This window comes from Myotis yumanensis, unplaced genomic scaffold (assembly GCF_028538775.1).
Source record: "Myotis yumanensis isolate MYYU_CA2020_CCGP unplaced genomic scaffold, mMyoYum1.0.hap1 SCAF_3, whole genome shotgun sequence".
Classification (NCBI taxonomy): domain Eukaryota; kingdom Metazoa; phylum Chordata; class Mammalia; order Chiroptera; family Vespertilionidae; genus Myotis; species Myotis yumanensis.
In genome coordinates this window covers 197508964-197522055 of record NW_027223754.1, presented here as the reverse complement: position 1 = coordinate 197522055, position 13092 = coordinate 197508964, and the positions used below count along the sequence as shown (strand labels likewise).

The following is a 13092-nucleotide window of genomic DNA, read 5'->3' as shown; positions in this document are numbered from 1 at the left end:
CAAGACCCAAGCTTATCACCCCAAAGTTATTAAATCAACTACAGAAGGGTATAGAACTTCCATCTCATATAGTGCTTTCAATTTAACTAAAGCCATAAATGAATGGTACACATCCATACATGCACACCAACGTGCTTGCGCGCGCACGCACACACACACACACACACACACACACACACACCCTAAATTAAAACACTCACTGGATGAGACACATGTGTGTTTTGTGAGTTTTTTGCTTAAACTACCTGTAAGACTCACTGGAATGACCACATGGCAGTAGGAACCAGTGGTCCTTCTCAGTAGTCAACGATCCAATTCATCAAACAAGTGGCAGTCTGGGCTCAACATCCAAAAAGAAAATGACATTTAAGATGGATAAGAGACATGGCAAGGTCTTTACAAAACAACACAGAGACAAGGTAAGATAAAGGATAATGAGGGAGACAGGTAAGGAAAAGAGGATGTGAGTGGGCTGGAAGGCATTGTACTGAGAAGCCTTAAAAGGGCTAAAGATTAATATGCCAGATTCAGAGATTAAGAAAGTGGTAACATGTAAAATCAGAAGAAGAAAAAATGTGGTAGAAGAACTAAAATGACTATGTAAAAAGGTTTTCAAATGAACTCACCCCTCCCCAAAAAGTAAACATGGTTTCTTTGCCCAATGTACTCAAGGAAGCCTAAGGAAAATACAGATGATGCTAAAATAGGAGATTGCAGAATTTCAAACCTAACCTGCATGTCTGAAATAAGGTCCCGTAGAAAGCACAGGGGATTGTGGGAATGAAAGCCTTCCTGGATGAACAGGATAGAGGATCTCATAATTCCCCTGGGGGGAGGGCCTAATAGTTGAGCAGAGAAGCTCAGGGTTTGAATCTTAGCTCTGCCACTTACTGATTTTATAAAGTTGTGGAAACTAGGAATTCAGACATCTATCTGTAAAAGAAGAAGAATAACTAACATCCAACGAGAGCATGTGACACAGTAAATACCTAATACATAGTAGCTGTTATTATTTGATGTTACTAGGCTGAATCACATAAAATTGTCATTTTATAGGTTAAAAACAGTTAAGTGGCAGTAATTTTACATTATTCACTTATGTTATTTATATTATTTGAATATTATTTGATGACTTTAAGGGGGATAAGAATAAGATTAGATAGTAAAAACAAAAAGAATGTAGTGCTGGCAACAAGCTAAAAAAGAAAAGGGGAGCCAAAGATCCTTTAGGAATAAATAATACCTGTGTATAAATTTGCGAGATGAGACTGAGAGAGAAGAGCAAGATTCACCCGTAAATGTACAACCGTTCCTTGCTTAACAAACATCCACAATACACTTTTTCGGAGTAGCAGCCATCTTCACAATTAATAAACAACTTTTCAGGATAATGAAAAGAAAACCCAAAGCCTTAGCTCTGAATCCATGCCACAACAGACATGGCTAACATTCCATAACACTGACATCAATTTCCAAAAGCTTTCTTTTTCACTTTGTGTATGAACATATAGTCTCCCCTTTGTGGGTCAATATGAACAGGAGAATATTTTGTGTAATTCCTCATAAAAATGAATAAAAAGTAACATAAATATAGCTATTAATATATTAAGAAATAATTAATTAATACATTAAGAACAAATTCCAAAAAGCTTGGGTGAGAAAAAGTTGAAGAAGCCAATGTTCTTTGAAAAACTATTATATAACTAGAGAAAATATGCATTTGTGATGAATTTCATCTGTGAGAAAATCATTTTTATCCAAAATGATTTTTGTTACACTACATTTTTGTCATATAGCCTGCTTTTATTATTTATTTGGTCTTGTTTGGTAAGTTAAGAATTTCAGGTGGTGAACAGGTGTACAGAAGAAGAACAGCAAGGGGTGGTGAAACAGGTAAGCACAGGCAATCCTGCACTGATATTCCCAACGAACCTTATCAGTACCAAAATGGAAACAACTTATTCCTAAACGGCTGCACTTTTAAGAAGAGAAAAAAATGCTCTTTGCAAAGTAATAGAAGCTCTGATAGTATTTGATATTCTTTGAAAACAGCAAAACAACTAAGTAGAGAATAAGGAACACAAAAAGACAAAAAGTATGAGAAACAATAGTAAAGGCAGTCTGAAAATATATAACCAACAGAATTGTAAGAGTATCTTTGGTCTAACACAGATTTATGTAGTACATGTCCACGTGCCAGACCCATGATTAATTTTAAATAAATAACTATATTGCACAGATTGACTGGAGTCAAGAACTGAATACCTTAATGGTTCCATCGTGGCCTCCAAATGCAACATACTGAAGATGCGGACTTAAGCAACAGCAACTAATTTGAGCTTCAGTCAGATAATCAATCTGACCTGTTTTTCCATTAATGAGCTAATGAAAAATAAGACACAGTTATTAGTCTGAAAGAGCAGTTTTTGTTCCTTAGAACAGAGACTTCAATTGAAAAATAATAAAAACAGAGAAAATAACCAACAAGAGTGCCCAAGGGAACAACAAAGCCCTTTCCTAGTCTCAGCAGCTGCGTTTAGCACTTCACGCTGTCCTTCCATTTCACCTTTGCAGTTCAAATACATTTTCATAAGAAAAAATGAGCTTTAAAAGGTTTAAAAAGCAGCTGCTGTGCCCTCCACCTCAGACACAGCTGTCTGATTTCTAACCCCACAGCTAGTTCCACACCCTGTTTTCCATTTCTTCGCAGAGCCCGATTTAATAGGACCATCACTTGTAAAAAGACACTTTTCTGATATTATTCAATGGGGTTGGTGAAAACAAGACTGAGACAGACATTACATAAAAAGGCAAATTAAAATTAAAATGGGTTTTTAATCTCCAAATCACTCACAAGGCAATATAAATTATTTTTTCCCGTTTTTTGGGGGGAGGAGGGAGCATTGGAGAAGAAACCATGAGCATTATGTGGGTGGCTGGACTTGTAAACTGAAACTAAAGGTACGCAATTTCATAACATGTACCAATGCTAATTATTATTTTTTAAATCCCCTAATAAAGAGATCTTATCACACAACTAAAACATGTGACCTAGGAAAATATTTCTCAAACTTAAATCAACTGTCAGATACCTCTCTCTGACTGAGTGTTACAACCTCGATGTCTTGAGTTATTTTTCAATCTATAATAATAAAAGCATAACATGCAAATCAACTGAACACCGACAGAATGGCCGCTCGGACATCCTTCCGGGCAACCTTCTAGATCAGTGGTTCTCAACCTTCCTAATGCCGTGACCCTTTAATACAGTTCCTCATGTTGTGGTGACCCCCAACCATAAAATTATTTTCATTGCTACTTTATAAGTGTAATTTTGCTACTGTTATGAATCGTAATGTAAATATCTGATATGCAGGATGTATTTTCATTGTTACAAACTGAACATAATTAAAGCATAGTGATTAATCACAAAAACAATATGTAATTATATATATGTTTCCGATGGTCTTAGGCGACCCCTGTGAAACGGACGTTCAACCCCCAAAGGGGTCACAACCCACAGGTTGAAAACCGCTGTTCTAGATGAAGCCGGGGCTGCAGCCATGGGATCGAGGCAGCTGCCTCAGCTGCGAAAGCCTACTCTTGCATTGGGCCTCTAGCATGAAATAAGCAGTAATCTTTATTTCAGGTACAAGATTATAGGGTCAATCAATCAAGGTAGCTTTTTCTTTACAGTATTTTACCCAGCACAACCTGATCTAGTAGACATTCAAAATAAAGACGGAACTTCTAAAAGTTTAATATCTTCTCTCAAAAATCGATTTTTATATTTTTTAAAGAAGTGACTGAAAAATGTTTTGTTCACTTAAAGCAACTATTATTTGTCCCTAAATGGCTGAGCTTCTAAGAAGAGAAAAAAACTATCCTCAAAAGTCTCCCACAATCATTGCCATAGAATAAAATGGCAATAGTCAGACTAGAGGCCCGGTGCACGAATTTGTGCATGGATGGGGTTCCTCAGCCTGGCTGGGGATCAGAGCCAATCAGGGCTATCTCACCCAGTCCTGATCAGGGCTGATGGGGGCCAGCCGGCCAGAGGGAGGGACTGTGGGATGTTGGCCAACTTCGGGATGTTGGTTGAGGGAGCGCAGTGACCACCAAGGAGCAGCTCCTGCATTGAGCATCTGGCCCCTGGTGGTCAGTGCACATCATAGTGACCAGTCGACCAGTCGTTCGGTCAACCGGTCGTAAAGGTTGCTTAGGCTTTTATATATATAAATAACTTTTTTTAAGTCTCACAGTAATGATAACTGTTAAAGAAAGGTTGCACAAATTTAATGAAGGAAATAGAAGCATGAGAACACTGAAGACAAAAATACTGCAGTGAAAAATCTCCCAAGGTGAAGAACCAGTTTGCTAAATTAATGAGGAATTCACATTCAACCCACATCCCAATCCATCCCAGAAATACAAGGCATCAGGTGATCCGCATCAACATATTAAGGATGAACGTAAAATTTGTAAAATATAGAACAAGCCATATGTAGGGGTGTCTCACAGCTTGACTGACCTCCACAGTAGATAAGGAAAAACTATCACATGCCATAGGCAATTTACTCTCAGGTACTTGTCTCCTGGATTTAATTCCACCTTGACCATATAACCAGCTCACAGACTTCTGAAAAAAGTGAGCTCAGAGAAGGGATGCCGTTTACGCCACATCACAGAACTAGCTAATGGTAATATAGCCGGGACTTGAACCTGGGTCTCCTGAGTGAAGTCACTGTTCTCTCCACTACATCAGGCTGAGGTTTGCAGCATTAGAACATGTTCAGCTCTGGCCTGCTCTTGGCCGGTCTCTGTCTAAAGCCCTTGCTATTTCTTTCTCCTCTTCTCTATTGTTTCTCTCTTTCTTCTAGCTCTGCTTCACTATCTCATTGCATTCTCTTACGTTTCTTCTTGCTACCTATATTAAGCCCAATGATCCTGAAGACATCTGCTCTAAATTACCACCACTCAAAACTCCTATCAATCCTCTGCCAATGGACCTGACTCTAGGGCTCCTTTCCTCATCAGCCAGTCAAGAAATGCCTTCCTCTTATGTGTCCCACTCATTGAGGGGCAAGATCTAAGGTACATCTGTTTGGATCCCTAAATGATAGAGCCTTTTCAATTTTGCCTTAAAAACTTTTTCCTGCCCGGTCGACATGGCTCAGTGGTTGAGCGTCGACCTATGAACCAGGAGGTCACAGTTTGATTCCCAGGTCAGGGCACATGCTCGGGTTGTGGGCTCAATCCCCAGTATGGGGCGTGCAGGAAGCAACTGATCAATGGTTCTCTCTCATCAATGATGTTTCTCTCTTTCTCTATTTCTCTCTCTCTCTCTCTCTCTCTTCGCCCCCCCCCTTCCGATCTGAAATCAATAAAAAAATATTTTTTTAAAAAACTTTTCCTTTTCAGAAACATAAGAAGCATTCAAGAAATATTTTTGAACAAATGTGTGAATAAATGAGTGAATAAACAGGTGTATTTCAGTATGTGAAGCCCCGCTCCTTCCAGCTCAGTTCCAGTGGGTCAGACTCCTTCCTCACTTGATGTGATTTTGTTCTTCCAAAGACCCTGTTATCATTTCCCTGTAATAACACTCCCATTGGTATGCCCATCCCCCTTGCATACTCCAACAGACATGTCTAAATCATTGCTGTGGACAAGTTCAAGTTTGTCCTCATGCTATCCTAGACTCCATGCAAATCAAAGCATGTGCCACTGATACCAACAGAAGAGGAATGAGATGTTTCCAAATACTATCTGAGCCTCAACTCAAGACCTATATACTTAGTCAACTGATACCTGAGCATCTGTTGGATACTAGACAACTGTGCCTGAGCCCAAGCCCAAAAGCAAACAAGAAAAATTGTGAGTTGTGAGTTCACCCAAGAACCTTGTATGCATATATGCATGGCCCATGGCCACAGACAATGGGGTGGTGAGGTCCTGGGGTGGGGGACTCAGGGAAGGGCTAGAGGGGGTCAATGAGGGTGAAAAAGGGGACATATGTAATACTTTCAACAATAAAGACTTATTTTTTAAAAAAATTTCTAATTGTTTTCTAAAAAATACTTACTTGCAGACGTCTTATATTGTCAACTGCCAGAACCATCACTTCATTTTCTTGAAATACAACATCTATTTCTTGCTTTAACACTATAGCAGAGTTCTCACAAACTTTCTTTGTTTCCCAGAGCTGATTAAGAGATTTTAAAAAACAAAATAGGATTACTGTATTCTCAAAATCTTAATAAAGACAAGCCTTAGCAAAATACAAAACAAGCTTCACACTCAAAATGCCTATCATGCTAAAAAATATTCGATCATTTGATTATAATTCAACAATAAACATTTATTAATTACATGCTATAGTAAGAAGCAGTTAGTATTGAAGTAATGGGTGCTAGAGCCCAAATGCCTTAGTGTAAATTCTAGTTCTACCTGTAACTTTGGACAGATTATGTAAACCCAGTGCTATTCAAAGATAAGAACCTTCTGCTGGTTCTCAAACTGTTTGATACCAAGATAAGGGGCTTGTACCAGAATGTAAATCCACTCTATTACACTACACACTGTTAACAGTGTACTTAGTGATTTTTTTAAACAAGACTCCTTGATGAAAGAAGCAGTGCATGGATTATCCTTCTGGCTCAAGCTTATTGAGACTGGCACTTTGTGTAGCACTGACTTAACCTTTCTGTGTCTGTTTCCTCAGCTGCACAAAAGACCGTTGTGAGGATTAGCAAACACATGTACAGCACTTCGCATGACATCAGGCATACAGTATATACTACATGAATTTTAGTTACAATTTGTATAAAACACTGTATTAGATGCTACAGAGACAAACCAGAGTCCCTGGCCTCAACAAATTCATCATTTAAAATATGTGCACAAGTCAGAGGAGCAACAGAGTATTAGAGATGAGGAGTAAATCAAATGTATACCGAAGTCCAAGGCAGGATTTGGTAAGTACCATAAGAAAATGACTTAGAGTTACAGTCCCCCAAATGAAACACTAGGAAAGGCTTCAGAGGAGTCTTGTGGCTTGTAGAACCGTTAGGATTTTAATAAGGAGAGGTACGGAGAAGTCGGGTATTCCAAACACAAGAAACCACATAAGCAAAAGTAAAGAGGCAAGGAACTATAAGATGCTTGGGGAAATGTGAGCAGTTTAGAGTAGGTCACCTATAGAAATAAACTAGAAGACAGACTGCAGCAGAATGAGGCCATACTGTAGAAAAATTTGATAGGAGATTTAGTACACATTTACTTTGGTATGCAAAGGAGCCACTATCTGGTTGTTGTTTTAGCAAAAATAACATGGCTATATGCACATAAGGAAAATATCTTAGAAGCAGCAAATAGAAAACCAAGGCAGAATCTAATACAAGAGAGGCAACAGGTAATGAGTATTTAAACTTGAAATGGAAAAGTAGAAATAAATGATAGAAAATGGAAAGGTAGGATCCATTGGATTTGGCAAGAAACTAGATGTGGGAATTCAAGGTAGAGGAAGTAGTCAATACTACTCTGAGGAATCAAATGTAACATATTTAAATTAACCAAAATACAGTTTAATCACTGGACTCCTTCAGCACCTGGCCCATAGTAATATTCAATGAGCATGTCCTAAATGAATGAAACTGTTATGTCCACATAATAGCACTTTTCAAGGATAAATCTAAATGTACTGGTTTCCTATTTCACTTCCCCTGATACTGACCATCAATTTCTTAATTTGTAGGAGGTTTAGCTTACCATCAATAAATGTCTAAAACAAAAATGTCAGTATTTCTCACCCTGATTGTTTGGTCATCAGAAGATGTCAAAAACGAAGATCCATCAGGAGAAAACATCACACAATGAACCCAACTTAAATGTCCTCTGCAATCAGCCACTTTTAAACAGGAGTCCACATTCCACAACTACAGAATAAACACAGCATACAGGAAGTCACAATCATAAGCATTTTATATATGTACTAAAGGCCCAATGCACGAAATCCGTGCAAGGGGCTCAGCCCTCGCAGCCCTGGTTTCGTCCAGAAGGACGTCTGGAAGGTTGTTCGGCTGTCCAGTCTAATTAGCATATTACGCTTTTATTATTATAGATACTGAATGACTTGTGCAGACTATTCATTGATTTCATTATTTTATATATTTAATTATTTATTTATTTATTTTTATCTTCACCCTAGGATATGTTTATTAATTTGAGAGGAAGGGGGACAGAGAGAAAGAGAAAAACATTTATTATTGCCTCTGTACACACCCCAACTAGGGATAGGACCCACAACCTAGGTGTATGCCCTAACTAGAATCAAACCCATAACCTTTTGGTGCATGGGACAACACTCCAACCAACTGAGCCACCTGGTCAGAGCATTTTACTATTTTTTATCACAAAAAACTGGAAACAACCCAAATGACCAACAGGACCAACTGAATAAATTACACATATTTCCCATTGAATGGAATACTATGAGGCCAAAAACAGTAATGAGAAAAGCATCCTGATAATGACTAGTTTCTGGGCAATGCTGCTTATAAAAACAAAGCAGAGTATATATATTTCTGTAGAAGAATATATACACATATGTATATACACACTATGCAATACAAAAAAATAAGAAACAGTAAATATATAAATGGATACAAATGTGGAGATAAACAGTACGTATAAATACTTGCTTATATATGCAAAAAGAAACATTGGAATGTTAAACAAAAACCAAAATGGTTATCTATGGACAGGGGTGGAAAAGAGTGGAGGGGAAGGGATAATGATGAAAGCAAGACTTCTCTGAGTATAACTTATTATAAAGCTTTGGTTTAGAATCATGCAAACGTTTTATGTGTTTTTTAAAAATCAATTAAAAAATAGATGAACACAAGAAGCTTCTATATTCAGACTATTTTCCACTGTCATCTAATCCTCATTTCAACTGATTGCAAAATCCTATAACAAATGAAGGTACTAATTGTACATGTACACATTTCTCCTGTTATTCATGCTTGTTACAAATTGTCAGTGTCTACCACCAGCCCGGCTGTATTCTGTCCTCAGTACTGCTGTAAATGACTCAAATATATTCCAGTCTAATGAAGTACCATATGTGCCCGAGTTCCTCTCATTACACTCTGAATTACAGACCTACTTTATGATTTCAGAATAGCATGGACAAACAAGTGCTTCATCACATGCCCAGTGGTTTTCAATCAGAGAGTTCTATGGCTACAAATTAAGTACATGAAATTTTCTCTGCCTTATCTCTAGAGTCCAAGGTGGGACACAGAGATGAAAGTGGTTATACTACTGAAAAATCTCCCTTGAAATCCTTCCCTCTCTTCCTTTTTAGTTCTTCCCCCATCATTTCTTTGTTACCCGGAGCCTCCCAAACCTCATCCCTGTATTTCAAGAAGAAAAGATAATGTTCCCAGGAGCTTTCTAAGAATAGGACAAAGATTTTAGAAGTGACAGGAAAAGCAGAAATATGGGTTGCATCTCCATACCTCCTAAAAATCCTGACAAAACCCAGAGCAGGCCCTAGCCAGGTGACTGGTTGGTTGGTGCATTGTCCTCTACACCAAAAAGGTTGCAGGTTCGATCTCTACTCAGGGCACGTAAGAGAGGCAACAGGCCAATATTTCTCTCTCACATTGATGTTTCTTTCTCTCCCTTTCTCACTGTCCAAAATCAATAATAATAATGATTTAAACACACACACACACACACACACATATTCTCAGGTGAAGATTAAAAAAAAAAAATCCAGAAAGGGGAAATTTCCAACCACACCTACCTTGAGGATCTCCAGGTAAGGTGCAAGATTCCTAGCAGATCTGAAAATTTCAATCCAACGCCTCTACCAAAGAGAACACTGCCCACAGCACCCTACTTCCCACTGTTTCAAATAGGACTGGAGTTTGTTCACACTCACTGCCTCTGCTCCCAACGGAATGATTCTTGGCAGGGAAATTCTAAGTCGCACTGCTGAACTTAGAATTACGAGGAGCTTACAGAACTCATCCATTCACTCTCATTTCATCTGTCTCTCCATACTGAACGCCTATAGCTCAGCAACTCTCTCTCTCTCTCTCACTTACACACAGACACACACACACACACACACCTTCAGAGTAAGGGGCAAGATTGGCAAACTCACTAAAAATTGCTGAAATAAGCACAGAACACTGAAGAAGTGCTTGCAGTAGTCAAGCTTCCTTTGAAGAGAACCTGTGAACCAAATAATTTTCCAGATAAAGGCCCAGCCTCATTTTCTTGGGCTGTAATCAGAAAGGACTTCAAATTACCTGGTAGTAAGAACCACTTAAGAAATGGGTAGTAACAAAGCATGGAAAAACCGTCTTTGGAGGAAAAATATCAGGGAATTCATTGCTTTTTAAAAAAATATACCAGCCGAAACCGGTTTGGCTCAGTGGATAGAGCGTCGGCCTGCGGACTGAAGGGTCCCAGGTTCGGTTCCGGTCAAGGGCATGTGCCTTGGTTGCGGGCATATCCCCGGTGGGAGATGTGCGGGAGGCAGCTATCGATGTTTCTCTCTCATCGATGTTTCTAGCTCTCTATCTCTCTCCCTTCCGATCTGTGGAAAATCAATAAAATATATTTAAAAAAAATATATACCAATTCACTGGGTGGGATTCTTCCAGGGCCAGAGGCACAGACTCTGAATATAAACCTATCAGGTAAGTGCTAAATTACAAACACAAGAGTCATTTTATTCATTAGTGCTTAGCTATGAACATCCTACGTTAACCAATTATAAATATATCTTCCATCTTATCCTTCTCAGTGATCTAAGAAATCTGAACTGGACTCAGCTCTCATCATTACTTTTACAGAAGAGCCTATGCCTATTGTTTAAGAGATGCTTTGTTTCTGCTTCGAAAACCAGTGGTCATTCCACTGTTTCCTCAGACCATGGCACATACTACCCATCCAACAAATACTTGGTGAATAATACTGTCATCCCCAATATGATTTGTCATACAGTCAAGTCTTTAACCTGCTAAATAATAAAGATGGCCATATAGTTTAAAGCTATAAGTCATTATGCCATGAAGAAAATACAATTTCCCAAGCAAACATCCTCAGCAGTTAATGGTTTAAGCAGTCCATTCTTCATCATCCTTGTACCTCTGGAGACCCAGACTTCACAGCGTAAATTCAATTACTCACCTCCACACAATACTGGGACAAAGCCACCACTGCCAAATGGTTATGGGGGGAGAAGTCACAGTACCGGATGGTGCTATTGTGGCCTATGTGGACTTCTGTCAATAGGCCACTGGTATTAATGTCAAGAAGCTGTCAACATAAAAAAAGAGAGAAGCAATGAAAGCAAAATATTTTTTAAAACAAGCTATATCCAAACTGAATCGAAATTTATTTCTAAAAGAATATCCTGCCATTTCAAACATAAAGTATAAATCCTGAAAATACACTATAATTACTGATAATTAACATATTGTTAACAGTCATAAGTAATATATAAATCAATACATATATGCTCTTAAAATATCACTCATCTTGAAACGTGTTTCCTATAAAGGAAAATTTATCACAGATGATCTCTCTGGCCTAGAGAGAAACAGAACCCCTGTGAAAAAAATGGAGTAGCCAAATTTATAGAGCAGTTCTTCCTAATGCTTGTTTATTCAAAAGAGAAAATAGATAATCAGAAATGAAGATGATCAAAATAATATATTGCAGAGGCTTGCTAAAATGAAATTAGTTCAATCATTTCTAGTTCTCTTCAGAGCTACCAAATTACTCCATTACAATCAATCATTTTCCCATTTTTTAACCAAAGAAGAGCTACTTTTGAGTAACTCAAACTTCATTTCAATTTTTGAAATATTTTTAAATGCTGAGTATACTCTTCAAAAATTTTTCCAAATGATACAAACACTGATACCAATATATATACAGTATAGCAATGTAAGGGTAAGGCAGTCTTGCAAAGGGAAATAAGCTTCAGCGGGAGCCATGAAAACGTCCTGGGAATGCAGCATGCACAGATGGTAAGCAGCACAACATCAGGGGCGAACCACAAAGGACAGGGAATCATACTTAAAATGCCTTCCAGGACAGGTCATTTTTAAAAATTAATGGCTGAGAGTGAGAGAGGAAACTTGGCAAATATGATATAGCCAGCTATCCTGATTATTGAGTAGCAAAAAGAAGATACCTAACAATAGGTGTGAACTAACAACACAAAAGAGTTGGAAAGAAATAAGAGGAGGGGAATGGAGAGACCAAAAGTAAGAAATTGGGATCTACATGTAGTTAAGGGCGATCTTAGGGTAGCTTTACTTTATTTTATTTTATTTTTAATATTTGTTTTTATTAGTTTCAGAGAGGAAGAGGAAGAGAGAGATAGAAACATCAATGATGAGAGAGAATCGTTGATTGGCTGCCTCCTGCACATCCCCTACTGGGGATCGAGCCCACAACCTGGGCATGTGCCCTTGACCGGAATCGAACCTGGGACCCCTCAGTTCACAGGTCGACGCTCTATCCACTGAGCCAAACCAGCTAGGGTGGGTAGCTTTATTTTAGCAGGTAAAATAAGGAGCTGGTCTAGATTTTTAAACTAAGAAGGCATTTCATGCAATATAAAACTATTTTCCTCTCTCACTGTAACATATCTTCTAAAATGTTCAAATTCTACTCAGCACCATTAGTCACTAGGGAAATGCAACTCAAGCTACAATGGGATACCACTTCATGTAATAGGGTGATTATAATACAATAAAGGAAAATAAGTGTTGACAAGGATATGGGGAAATTGGAGCTCTTGTACATTGCTAATGGGGATATAAATGGTGCAGATGCTATGGAAAAATGTGGTGGTTCCTCAAAAAGCTACGTACAGAATTGCCCTATGACCCAGCACTTCCATCTCCAGGTACATACACAAAAGAATTGAGAATAGAGGCTCAAACAGATACTTGCATTCCAATGTTCATCGCAACATTACTCATAATAGCCAACAGTTGAAAACAACCCAAATGTCCACCAGCAAATGAAAGGATAAACAAAATGTGGTGTATCCAT

The 13092-nt window shown here is 38.3% G+C and overlaps 1 protein-coding gene across 2 annotated transcripts in view; it reads right to left on the bottom strand.

The window, feature by feature from the left end:
• APAF1 (apoptotic peptidase activating factor 1) overlaps positions 1 to 13092 on the bottom strand; it is a 75026-nt gene that overhangs the window by 18278 nt on the left and 43656 nt on the right. For both annotated transcript variants that reach the window (XR_011470854.1, XM_070410879.1), the window contains exons 18-21: positions 11212 to 11340; positions 7812 to 7937; positions 6086 to 6205; positions 2266 to 2382 (exon numbers count right to left, since the gene is read on the bottom strand). Coding sequence is in view for 1 of the 2 variants with exons in the window: in XM_070410879.1 (XP_070266980.1) it covers positions 2266 to 2382; positions 6086 to 6205; positions 7812 to 7937; positions 11212 to 11340 (492 nt within the window). In the remaining variant the exon portion in view is untranslated. The remainder of the gene's footprint in view (positions 1 to 2265; positions 2383 to 6085; positions 6206 to 7811; positions 7938 to 11211; positions 11341 to 13092) is intronic.